This window comes from Ipomoea triloba, chromosome 6 (assembly GCF_003576645.1).
Source record: "Ipomoea triloba cultivar NCNSP0323 chromosome 6, ASM357664v1".
Lineage (NCBI taxonomy): Eukaryota > Viridiplantae > Streptophyta > Magnoliopsida > Solanales > Convolvulaceae > Ipomoea > Ipomoea triloba.
The window spans coordinates 14,800,527-14,814,649 of NC_044921.1; the positions used below are offsets into that span (position 1 = coordinate 14,800,527).

Genomic DNA, 14,123 nt, shown 5'->3' on the forward strand with positions numbered 1-14,123 from the left:
GTACATTACGCTATAAAAGTTGCACTTTACAATATATTAGACAAACATATCCCTACCGTACCGTTATAACTTCCGTTATCTTTTCCACTATTATTATCATGTACAAGCATCCACTATATATTTTCTTATTTTCTTCAATAATAATAATAATAATAATAATAATAATAATAAGTGCACATCATATATTAGAGTTATATGTTAGTTATTTTCTAAAATATAAATATAAAATTTATAAAAATATTTTACATTATTATTATTATTATTATTATTATTATTATTTACAATAATTTAAATATATAAAATCTAAATAAATTTAAAATTTAAATATAAAATATTAATATTGACACCTATTTTTTTGGCATCGCACATAAGAAAAACTAGTTAAGTTAGATAAATGTTTAGGAAGTTTGTTGAGGGATAGTGGTTACATTTTTCACTGTAAATAGAGCCCTCATTTGACATCTTGAATGACCCCTCGATGACATTATTGAAGCTCTGAAGATCTACATCTTGTCGAGATATCGTCTAGAACGCGTCCGCAGTATATTTGCGCCAAGGAACACATACACCCGTAATACGTCTTACTTCCAATTCAGCATACTGTGAACTCGGCATACGTCCAGTTCAACATACTGTAAACTCGGTATACGTCTAACTCGGCATACTGTGAACTCGGCATACTTTCAGTTTGGCATGCTCCGAACTCGGCATACGTCCAACTCAGCATACTTCCAGTTCAGCATACTCTGAACTCAGCATACTCCAAACTTGGCATATGTCCAACTCGGAATACTTCCAGTTCAGCATACTCTGACCTCAGCATACTTCCAGTTCAACATACTCTGAACTCGGCATACTTTTAGTTCAGCATACTCTGAACTCAGCATACCTCCAATTCGACACACTTCCAATCGGCAGACTTCTAGTAGAGCATCGAAGGACTTCTTTTTACATACAGAGAGTGTACCCTTTCTCGTTTGATACATACTACTACTTGTAACCGACATTTTTGAATTTTGAATATATAAAATTCATGTTTTTCGCGTTTACAGTATATACGTAAAGTATAATATTATTATAATTATAACTAAAGAATAATGTTTTCCGGCATTAATGTACTATAATTATTAAGTCATTTTTTTAATACTTTTCCTAATATAATTTGTATCTAATTGATTTCGAGACTAATATATAAATCATGCATTTCAAGATTTTTTTTACCTTACTAGAATTCATCATTTTTCGTTATATTTCATCCTTTTTTCACCCACATACTTAAAAATCTACCCATAATGAATCGTACTTTCGTTTTACTCAATGAAATAAATGTCCAAAGTATTGCTCGGACAATAAGGGTACGATTGATTTGATTGTACAAGGTGTTAGGGTTAAAGGATTGAGATGATCTTTTTTTTTTTTTTTTTTTTTTTTTTTTTTTTTTTTTTTTTGTCGAAGACAATTGTAATGAGATGTTGTAAATTACATGGGTTGTTGGTGTTTTCATTTTTATAATAATTACAATTAATTCATTCAGATATGGAAGAGGAAGAAAAAACTAAATGTGATATGATGAAAATGAATATACTTAAGGTATAAAAGTATAATTGCACATATATTAGTGTAATTGAGTAATTATAATTGTTTAATAATTATTATGATAATTAAGTTAAACATGGGTCGTCGTTGGATTTATTTTTATAACAATAAGAATTAAATTATTTCTCATTTTTCCCATATTTATTTTAGTAATAATATAATTACATAAGCCGTAACCCAATGGGGTAGCTCAAGTGGCAAATGAGCTCTCTTTGTGGGGAAGAATTTCAGGAGAACTTGGGTTTAATCCCCACAAGTTCCGTATTATATATCTTAATTTTTAAGATAATTGTAGATAAACAAGTCATATATTATTCAATTAATTGAGTGATACTTTTAAACTAATCTTATAATCAAATATTTACATTTTAAATACTAAATTTTTTATAATTTTATCTTTAATTTTATTATTTAAATATATAATAAAACAATTTATCTGTACGTCCCACGGGTAATTGGACAATTATTTGCTCTAATTCAAGCAAGAAAAACTTCATAAAACATAATTGATCTAACCATATCCAATTTCATCAATTGGACTATATAATATTCGATGTTATAATTTATATAATTACATAATTGTATATCGATATGATCTAAATATCCTTAAAATATTACTCCGTATAACAAATCTATTCCGTGTAACACACGCGTGAAAATGCTAGTGATATATAAAATCTCTAAAGTTACAGCACCGCATACCTACATCTACACATTAGCCATTAATTTGAGCAATTATTTGCTCGAATTCAAGCAATGGTAACATCAACAAACATAAACGACTCAAATCATATCTTCAATTGCACTATATGATATTTGATGTTATAATTTAAATAATTGTATATCGATTCAAATATTCTTAATATATTATAACAAATATTTTCCATGAATCGCACGGGTGAAAATACTAGATGATGATGATGGAAGGAAAGTTTAAAAATCTTAGGGTTGATGAATATATTTCAACTATTTATATTTGAGAAAGAAAAATCTACAAAAGTCTTTATATATATATATATATATATATATATATATATATATATAAAGTCCATAAAAATTCATAACTTTTTAAATATTACATGACTTTTAAAAACTCTTTAAAAATCTTAATAAAATACCGTTTGATTTTTAAAGACTTCCAAACTTTTAAAGTTCATAAAAATCTATGAAATTCAAGATAAAAAATCTATGAATCCTCCATTTTTTAAAGTTACTAAATGACCCCTTACTTTTCTTATTTCATCGCTTTTCCAATCAAACCAATATATATACTTGCTTTTTCTCTTTTCCAATGAAACCAATATACTCTGAAAAGCTTAGTGAAGTTCACACATTCAACTAGCAACATTAAATCTTAGACTACCAAGCATAAATAAGGTTAACAATTGCCAGAACAGACAACCTTAGAGGCTTAGACTACCACTGGTTGCAAGTAAGAAATGAGCCTAAATATATACATAATAACAAATGTATTTTCATCATCCAAAAATAAGGTTAACAATTGCCAAAACAGACAACCTTAGAAATACACTCCCCTTCTTAAAATGAACTGGTATCTTTCCTTTTCCAAAATTTAATCATCCAAATATCAAGAAAGCTTGCGAAAGAACTGAACAGAAATAACCTGAAAACCCAAGTAAACCAGAGAAGTAATGCTCAACATACAATCACCCAGAAACTGAAACAAGCAAACCTTCATGACCCTAGTTTGGTAAATGACTATTAGCTAATTAGGTTAAAAGGTATAATTAGTTGATAACATTAGCTGATTGTAGAAAGTTGTTTAGTAAAATTAGCTGTTAGCTGATAGCTGTTTGGTATAATTTCTTTTCTCAAAAAGCTAATTGAAAAGACTGCTTTGAGTAGCCTTTTGAATTTTAGTATTTTGGAGTTACAAAAAGCTTGTTAACCAAACAATTAATAGTGGTCAAATAAGCCAAAATTGACTGATAGGTTGATTATTTACCAAACAAGACAAAATTTATCATACCTAGAAAGTGGCTAGAAATAATATTAAGAGGAAGAATAATCATTCATCATCTACAGCTCATCATGAGAGTCATCGTAGTCGTCACTGATTCCACCACCTCCAGGGGCTCCACCAGATCTCTGATACACAGAGCCTCAACTTCCTTTAGCTTTTCCACATAATCCTCAGATCCTTCTCAGCATTCTGATTCTCATCCAACCATTCAAGGGCCTCATTTTAATTTGTTGCTGTCTCAATCTTCTCCTTCTCATGTCCCTTTGCACTTCTTTGTCTTTAAACCTATATATTTAAGATCTCCATTAGAGTTAGCTTGAAAACACACACACAAACACATAATGGAGGAAACTTGAGACAGAAATTCATTACTTTACATAAAAAATGGTCCTCTCAGGGTTGGAATTGAAGTGGCTTGGTTCTTGGCTGCCTCACCAATTAGTCTCTCATTGTCAGTGAAGCCAACCCATGATGGTGTGATACAATTACCTTATATTAGCTTTGTCATTGGCTATGATCTCTATACGCTCATCTTTATCAACTCCAAAACAGGAATAAGTTGTTCCAACATCTATTCCAATGACAGTCCCTAATTCGGATGCTTCCTCTTTGGCCATTGAGAAGGAAAATAATTAAGCTCCCTGTCAAGAGATACATTGCCAAATTAATGCATAAAATCAGTAATAATTTAGATTCAACAAACAAGGAATGCGGATGCAAAAACTTCAATTCTGTCATTGTTTAAGCTTACTACGTACTCGAATCATTTTTCCTCCAACAAACACTAAGAGATCGAAGAAAACTCATCCGGTGATTCAAAGCTGAACATTATATGTTAATATAATTACTGTAACACCATCTACTGCTCAATTTCTTCTTGGCTCAAGCAGCCTTTATCGTTAGTGATGGTAATCTTCTCAGATCGCCCACAGGCCTTGTCTTCGGCTTTAACATTCAGGATGCCGTTAGCATCAACCTCAAATGTAACTTCAAGTTCAGGTGTTCCTCTGTTCTAGCACATTACAATTTCAGTTGAGAGAGAGAATGGAAAGGCAACTAACTCTCATTAATTATATATATTGGGAAGAAAATAAATAATATCCTTACCTAGCCACGCACCTAAAAGCTGGAGCAATTCCAGTACGTTGTCCTTTGTGAGACTCTTTTCACCTAAAAGCGAGCCCGAGTAAGCGGTTCTGAGAAGTCATTATCATCAAAAACAGATTCAATCTCTACACCATCCAACTTGATGCTGGCTGCTCAGAGCCCTCTTTGCCAGCTGACATTAATCTCATGCCTGTTAGTTGTCCTTGCTCATGTCCTTACCATGCTTCTTCTTCATCAATTTAAGATTCTCTGATCAAAATCTTCACCTGCAGCTGCAGGAACAAAAGGTAAATAAAATGTTTGTGTTATTAGGCCGGCCAAGATCTGCAGGAAGAATCATTTATCTTATCTAAAGCACAATTACTCAAATGCCACCCCACCAAACACGAAGAAACATGTCCCAAAAACCATGTGCATAACTACAAAGGCCCTTACCTCCAAGGTGAGTATCTCCATTCGTGGAAACAACCTCAAACACACCACTATCAATAGTTAGGATACTGTCATCAAAAGTTCCACCACCAAGCAAAGGTCAAAGACAAGAATGTTCTTTTCACCGCCTTTCTTGTCCAATCCATAGGCAATGGCACCTAGCTATAGTTGGTTCATTGATAATCCTAGCCACATTCAATTCAGCAATGATGCCTGCATCCTTAGTAGCTTGCCTCTGAGCATCATTGAAGTATGCTGCAAAATTCAAGGAGAGGGAGCATGGCAATCTCAGTTAACACTTCTTGTATCGTTCCAAAATTTTATCAGGTCCCAACACTTCTTAGAAATTGAAGTTTGATTTTATTCAGTCTTGCTACAACGTCTGTTGCATTTAATCGCTTTTGAGGGGATTCCACTGCACAATGCAATGCCAATTCTAATATGGAGGATATACACTGCAATTTCTCATTGAAGTCTTCATCATTATCATCTGCCCTTAGTAAGTTGGGATCTACAACTTGAAGTACATGATGAGGTAAAGAATCATTTATCCAATTTTTCAAGCTCATATCTTCACCAAATGTTTCATCTGTGGGCCTTCTTGCTGAAAATGTTTCCATTAGCACAATTCCAAAACTATAAATGTCACATTGTGTTGATATCATTCCTGTGGATCCATACTCTGCGATTATGAAAAATACCATCAATCCATCATAAGATTTGGAATGGAAAATGGACGACTAGTCCATGATTATTTTAAAATAATGATATATATTTTAAGAATAAATTTAATAAAAAATTAAAATCGCATTTACCTGGTGCCATATACCCTAGTGTTGCTAGAGTTTCGGTATGCTTGAAGCTCTCCTCCTCAGTTAACAACTTTGTCACACTAAAATCACATACATGGGCTACCATTTCTTCATCTAATAGCACATTTGTAGGCTTTAAATCACAATGAACCACTGGTATTGTGTAACCATTATGAAGATAGTCTAAAGCACATGCAACATCAATCATTATATTCAACCTCTGAACCATATCCAAGAAGTTTCTTTGTGAATGTAGCCACTGGTCAAGGCTTCCATTTGGCATGTACTCAAGGACTAAGGCCTTAAAGTCAATGGCAAAACATCCCGTAATCACCTTAGTGAGATTTCGATGACGTAAATTCTTTAGCACTTCAATCTCAACATTAAAACTATCAAGTGCATCTTCTGATTGATTAAATACCTTCACTGCTATAAGCATCCCGTCATCCAAAGTCCCTTTATACACAGAGCCAAAACTCCCTGAACCAACGAGATTGTTTTGGCTAAAGGAACAAGTAGCCCTTGAAAGCTCATTATAAGAAATCCTTAATTTGTCCCATGGAAAGCCAATATCTGTCATACTTGGGACTTTAAGTTTCCTTTGTCGCTTTGTAAGGACAAATGCAATAATTACAAAAGTAATTATCAATGAAGCTCCAAGAGATGCAAGAGCAATAAGAAGTCTTATTTTAATCCTCGAATGGTGAGTAGAATGGCACGGTGGTACGTGAAACCTAGGATTTCCACATAACTCCTTGTTGAACATGAATGATGCACTTGAAAAGTTCTTGAAACAACCAGCTGATGGAATTTTACCACTCAATTCATTGAATGAGACGTTGAAGTATTTGAGGTATTCAAGTCTTTCCAAAGATACCGGAATTGAACCAGAGAGTTTGTTTAGAGATAAATCTAATGATTCCAAAGAAACAATTTGACTTATTTGCTTTGGAATAGATCCTTCAAGTTTATTCTGTTCAAGGGAAAGAGAAATCAAATTTTGCAATTGTCCAATAGTGACAGGGATATTTCCAGAGATTTGATTGCGAGACATGTTTAGAAGTGAAAGTGCCTTCAAACCTTCAATGTCATTTGGTATAAATCCATCTAAGAAATTTGAACTCAAATCAAGCTCTAATAAGTCTTTGAGATAGCACAAACTTGAAGGCATTCTAGAAATCAAATGGTTTGAATCTAGATATATTTTTCTGAGGGAAGTGCTATTACCAAAGCACTTCAGCAAACTACCAAACAACTGATTGTTACTCAAAAATAATGCATATAGATCGGGAAGATCACAAAGGCTATCAGGAATAGGACCACTCAGTCTATTATTACTGAGATCCAATACTTGGAGCTTACTAGCCCTATCTAGAATTGGTGGAATAAATCCGACCAAGTTATTGCTATGCAGATCCAAGGCAATCAAGCTGCTTAAGTTTCCTAGTTGATTCGGTATGATTCCCTTTAACCCACAACCCCATGCAGACAACAATTCAAGGGATGAAGAAAGATTCCCAATTGATGACGGAAGGATAGCATCTAGAGGGTTATCATCTAAGTGTACTGTCTCCAAGTAATTGCAATTTACCAAAGAGTTGATAATACTCAACTCTGGAGATTCAACATCATTTGTGAGCATGTTTCCATCTATAAATAGTTTTTCGAGGAGCCTTAGATTACCAAGAGATGTAGGTAATGTGCCGCTGAAATGGTTATCTTCAAAAGCTAAATTAATAAGGTTTGAACAATTTGAGATAGAGTCTGGTATCACTCCAAAGAGCCTATTTTCATTAAGATAGAGTACCTCTAAGTTCAATAGAGCATGCCCCATGCTTGAAGGAAGTGTGCCCACAAGGTTATTGAATGCAAATGAAATTATTTGTAAAGAAGAAATGTTGAAGATTTCCTTGGGTATGGACCCACTTAAGTTAGCCAAGTCTAACGTTATTTGCTCCAACATATGAAGTTTTCCCAACTCTTTTGGTATTACACCTGCCAGCCAACCAGTCAAAATGCTTATTTTCTCATGAACTCATCAATGCAGCAAGTGTATGCACAAACGATCGGTTTCCTATTAGGTTCTACAATGACATTATAATATGTGAAAATAAGTTGTGCATGCGAATTTGACGTAATATATATATGGATATTATTATCATATTACATTTTAACTTTAATATATTTTTATTTAAATCAATTTGAACTATTTTAACTTCTAATGTAGAGTTACAAAATCATATTCTATATAAGTCTTATATGAAACAATTTAATGTGAAACATGTAATACTACTTTTAACTAAAATATAACACTTTTCTATAAATTCATAAAATGTATTACGTTTTAATTTAATTAAAAATTATTACACATTTTACGTGAACTAGACTTTAACAAGATTATGTGGCACTTACTTCAGTTACTTGTATTCGTTTTATGTAACTTTTAGTTTTAAAAATAGTACGGAGTACATATTAACAAGAATTGTTAGTTGTTTATTACAAATTTATAACAAGTGAAGAAGTGTAGAATTTATTTTTAAAAGTTAATGTTTTTATATGTAATTATTTCAATATTCTTATTTAACTTGCAGAGTTTATATTGAATAAAAATGTGAATGGACAATATCTACACTTATAATAAGAGCCAATAATGTTAGACCCCTAATTGGAATTAAAAAAAGATCGGTGTAATAGTCTACTATAACATATTGTACTTTGTGTTCTTCTTATTGTACAACCTCCAATTAAATTCCTAATATATCTTAATCATTTATGATTTTACCAAATTCTTTCCGTCAAATATAACGGAAGTTTAACATTAATTTCTTTAGGCAATTTGTTTCTTTATGGAAGTTTTCAAACAAATTGGCAATATTCTATAATACAATTCTATATAGATTCCTAACTTAAAATTAGAATATTGAAGTCTTAATATGATTATATAATACAATTTTGTATAGATTCCTAACTAAATCATTATTCTACCCAAAATAGCAGTATATAAACCCATTCCCTTCTCACTGGTATTCACCCAAAACTCAACCTAACATATTCTGCAACACACCATCTACTTGACATTGTATAGGTATGATTGTCAAAATATTATCATACTAATTCTATTATTTGTATTTGTACTCATAATGATTACAATTTTAAAAAAAAATCAATGATTGTATACTCATTAATTAGTATAACTTCAATATCGTTATGTAAATATATCTATTGTATAATATGTTCATCTATACTTGTATCCTTGTATGTAATGTTGTGGTTCTCATATCGTTATGTAAATATATCTATTGTATAATCGGTTCATCTATACTTGCATCATTGCGTGTAATGTTGTGGTTCCCATTATATTATTTCATAACATCCTTTATGAACATATTTCTCAAAGTATATGCTCAGCATCCTTGAGGATGAAACTGTAAATAAATAGTGAAAAATTTATTATTATTATTATTGTTGTTGTTGTTGTTGTTGTTGTTATTTTATTTTTATCATTATTAGTATTATTATTATTATGAAGATGATCTCATTCACCACCAACATCATTGTAAATGCTATATCTAAATGCAAGGAACTCGATCGGGTTCAATCAATAGTGTTTGATAATGACATTGGAATGTATGATATCACTTTACAAACCAACAAATGTCATTGTCAAACCTGTCCGGACGAACTATAAAATACTTGATCACAAATACAATTACTCATGAATTTTAAATGGTCGAACGGGTGTCCAAACAAGTGATAATGATGACACGCCATTTGCTCACATGTAAGTAGTTTATTTGTTTCTACTTACTTTAGTTGTAATTTAGCTATTTACAATTTCGTTATGTTTTAGTAAAATATATAAGCATCTAGACTATTTCTTTGATTTTTATTAATTTAGCATTTTTTTCTCTTTCATTATTATATGACTACTTTAACCAATTAAGGAACACTAATTTAAAAATATGCATTGGACATTGGTTTAATCGCGCAACGCGCGTTTGATAAGTAGTTTTTATATAATACACACGTAATCAGTGAATAAATATCTATTGTATTAATAGTAAATGAGGGTTTCCTTATTGGATAATCAATTTTGATATTAATATTAATTCAAAATTTAAATAGTAGTTAACAACCATTATGTAATTTACTACTAAAAAATTAATATTTTATCATTACCCACTATCGTTATTAGTAAAAACAATAAGGTCACTCAATTATCTATGTATTCTAAAACTGCAATAGTTTAAATATATTAAAATAATTTTGATTTTGCTAAGGTGAAATGGACTGAACCCGTTTTAATGACTCTAGTCACGGCTCTCCATGTTATTCTAATTTTCCACATTGGTAGGAAAAGTGGAATGGGAGCGCTCCCAATTTATTTTCTTGCCCATCAATCCATCATCAGATCAGTTGTTATACCGTGGACCATGGTCCACAGTGCATTGTGAACCATGCGTCATGGTTGATACTGCAGTTGTGTTGCAAGGATAATGCAATTGTTTTGAAAAGGAACTGCAATTGCGCAGAACAGAGGCCATGTCATCCATCTGGAACTGCAGTTGTGTTGAACGGATACTGCAGTTGTGTTGAAAAGATACTGCAGTTGTGTTGAACGTATACTGCAGTTATGTTGAATGGATGAACGACCTCTGTTCCGTGCAACTGCAGTTTCCTTTCAACACAACTGCAGTATCTTTTCAACACAACTGCAGTATCCGTTCAACAAAACTGCACTATCAGCTATGATCATGATCCACAATGCATTGTGGACCATGGTCCACAATATAATTTGCGTCATCAGATGGTAACGCGTGGAGGAGTTAAAAGGTAGCTCTATTAAACAGGAGCCATAAATGCACTAATTTATTCAGTTTAAGTTTTATTTATTTATTTTGTTTAATTGAGGGTGTTTTGAAAAAGAAAAATTCTTCCCTGAAAATGCCAAATCTCAAATGTTGTTAAATGTAGCGTTTTAGTTTTCAACGATAACGTCATTTATGATGGATTTTCTATTTACCAAATATGATCATAATTTCAACAAAAGTTAAACTAATTAAAAAAAAAATGACAAACACTTTGTGCTCAGATAGCATGTAGTAACTCTTCATATAGGAGGTCATGAGATTAGGTCTCAGTAAAGGCGTTATTGACTCTTTGCACTTCAATAATAGGGTCAGTTGTATTCATCAAGTTGCTTGATTACATGTATGGTAAGTTTACATTACAATTTTTTCTTAATAACAAACTTTAAAAAAAATACTAGGCCCCCTTTCCCCCCTCCTTTGTCTCCGACCGGAGACGAAGAGCATGTCTTCAACTCTGACCGGAGACGATGGAAGGGGGAAAGTGGGGTGGCGTGAAACAAGTCCTTCGTCTCATGCCACCCCCTTCCCCCCTCCTTCGTCTTCGCCAGAGACAAAGGAGGAGGGGGGAAGGGGGTAGCCAACATTTTTTTTACAATTAAAAATTATTTAAAATGTCAACTCACCTTCCACGTAAGTAGGCAACTTAATGACACAGATGGTAACCTGCTATCAGGTGAAATTGTATATATTTGAGGTGTTTAGTATTTAATTTTACTTTTTTTTAGTGCCTAATTACATTTTCAAGTTACGTTTAGTGACCAATTTGGGCCTTATTCCTATTTTAATAAATTTTACAATATATAAGAGAACTAAAACATTGGAAACGTTTAAGAAGATAATTAAATAATATTTACTTAACCATAATATATTAGTTATAATAAATTAATTATAGATGTATTTGAGTTTTGATTGTATATTTCAATGGTTAAAAATTATTAAATTAAAACCAAGTCATTCGTCCAAATTATGGCAAATTATATCATTGATCAGGTCCACCTTTCATGGTGAACCCCTAGCTCAAATCTGGGTCATCTTATATTGGCACCAATTGTATTATATTTATAATAACATTATCTTACACTATGTTCATAATATTTGTTTTATATGTTCATAAATCTAAACTTTTAGAGTTAATTTCATTTTTGACCCTAGATTTATAGGTGACAATCTACTTTTAGTCCTTTTTATTAAAATATAGGTGACAATCTACTTTTAGTCCTTTTTATTAAAATATCCATAAATAATGTAACTCATTAGGTTATTATTTAAAATGATCTATAATTATTCATTTAGAGTCTAAACTTATATAAATACAGGAATAATTGTGTGTAGGTTTATATATTTAACAGTATATAGCATTGATTTCCAAAAAAAAAAAAAGAAAAAAAAAAGAAGCAGTATATAGCATTGAATGTACCTCCAAAGTTGCAATGTCCAATGTATAGGAAATGAAGCATGGTTAAATTCCCAAGTTCCTTTGGCATAGGTCCTGAGAGAAAAAAAACAACGCTTCGCAGTGAGGATAAGTTAAATTAAAGTGGCGAATCTCTAAAAAAAAATAAAAATGGCAGTCTTGGATAGGCTCCCATCGAATATTACATATGAAGTAATCTTTACACATACCTGTTAATTGATTGCTATCAAGATATAACTTCTCAAGCTTTGTTAAATTTCCAATTTCTTTTGGTACATGCCCACTAAAATTATTGTATGATAGAGAAATAGTTTGAAGCAATGAACATTTAGATAAACTTAATGGGATTTCACCACTAAATTTGTTCGAAGGCATATTAAATATTTGGAGTTTAGGAAGATGATTTCCAAGATCAAGAGGAAGTTCACCAAATAAGCTATTAGCTGAAAGAGATAGAGTTTCTAACTTAGACAAATTTAAGATACCCAAAGGAAACGATCCGCTAAAATGATTATGGCTCAAATTTAACCACTTTAGTTGGGAAAGATTGCCTATTTCTATAGAAACATTCCCTTCAAGAGAATTAACTCCTAAATGTAAGACCTCAAGTTTTGAAAGATTAAAAAGGGATGTGGGAAGAAAACCACTAAAGCTATTATTTCCCAAATACAAAAATCTAAGGTTTGATAAGAGACCTAACCAAGATGGAATATTTCCACTAAAGTTATTGATGCTACACTGAAGAACTTTGAGGCGTCGCAATTGAGAAAGTTCTCGAGGGAAGGAATTATGAAAATTGTTTTGGCTCAAGTTAAGTGAAACAAGGAAAGAGAGGTTTCCCAAATTTGGAGTTAATTCTCCAACAATACCCATATTGGAAAGATCCAAATCAACCACTCTATTGTGACGAGAGTTGCAAGTGACTCCAATCCAATTACAAGGAGTCATGCTTTCAACAGACCAATTGTTAGCTAAAATGCTATGAGGATCAAAAGAAATTTTTGATTTCAGAGAAAGAAGGGCATGTTTGTCGGTTGTAATGTTGGTATGGGCATTAATGGTTAAGCAAACCATTAGATAGTGCAAGGAGAAGATGGATAAACATAAACAATGGCGAGTGATCTCCATGGAATAACACAATCTATTATGTATGCAAGTTTTGAGCTTTGATAAAAATTATATATTCGCTGAGTGCTTTTTATAGCCATTCTGGCCTGGTGGAGGAAACTTTCTCAAACCCAATATTGCAGTTCATCGATAAGATTTGTCTCCTCAACTCCGCAAATTATTGCATGGATCATGGTCGCTGTGTAGACCAAAAATAAAAAGTACATTATGTTTGTACTGAAGGTACATTATTTTTGTACTGTAGGTACATTATTTAATAATATATATTAAATAATGTACATTTAGTACAAAAATAATGTACTCTAAAATAATGTACCTACAGTATAAAAATAATGTACCTTCAATACAAAAATAATGTACTTTTTATTTTTGGTCCACAGAGCTCATGGTCCATGCAATAATCATTGCCTCAACTCAGAACCACTCAATTTTTTATCCTTGGAATTGAATAAAAAAAATGGAAATCCATGAACATTTTGTTTAAGTTCCAATTTGTTTGTAAATATAACAAATTTAGGCGTCCTTCTCAGCTCTTTGTTGTTGATCCAATGATGTAAGCTATCCCAACTTTTTCTCATGTACCATAGCTGGGGGCATTTTTTTAAAATTATAAATATGCTGATAAATGTAAAATAAATAGTCTTATTATTTTTAAGGGAAAATGACATCTTTGGTCCCTGAGCTTTAACCAAGTTCTGACTCAGTCCCTGAGTTATGACCGTATCCGAGTTTAGTCCCTCAGTTATGAATGAAGTGGCGCATTTCGTCCCTAACCGCTA

The 14,123-nt window shown here is 32.0% G+C and overlaps 1 protein-coding gene and 1 pseudogene across 1 annotated transcript; both read right to left on the minus strand.

Moving 5' to 3' along the window:
• Positions 1-4,880: 4,880 nt before the first annotated feature.
• LOC116023527 lies at positions 4,881-5,688 on the minus strand (annotated as a pseudogene).
• Positions 5,689-5,990: 302 nt separating this feature from the next.
• Positions 5,991-7,765, minus strand: LOC116023528 (receptor kinase-like protein Xa21). The gene is made up of 2 exons (XM_031264528.1): positions 6,083-7,765; positions 5,991-6,011 (listed from the first exon to the last, which is right to left on the minus strand). Exons 1-2 carry the CDS (start codon positions 7,763-7,765, stop codon positions 5,991-5,993), a joined length of 1,704 nt encoding a protein of 567 aa, XP_031120388.1.
• Between the last annotated feature and the right edge of the window lie 6,358 nt (positions 7,766-14,123).

What these genes read in the sequence shown, in the direction of transcription:
- LOC116023528 (XM_031264528.1), bottom strand. Translation starts at nt 7,765, where the DNA reads ATGGGGCATGCTCTATTGAACTTAGAGGTACTCTATCTTAATGAAAAT. An exon ending in ATGGTTACACAATACCAGTG is followed by an intron (nt 6,012 to 6,082) that starts GTTCATTGTGAT and finishes ATGTGATTTTAG; the next exon opens with TGTGACAAAGTTGTTAACTG.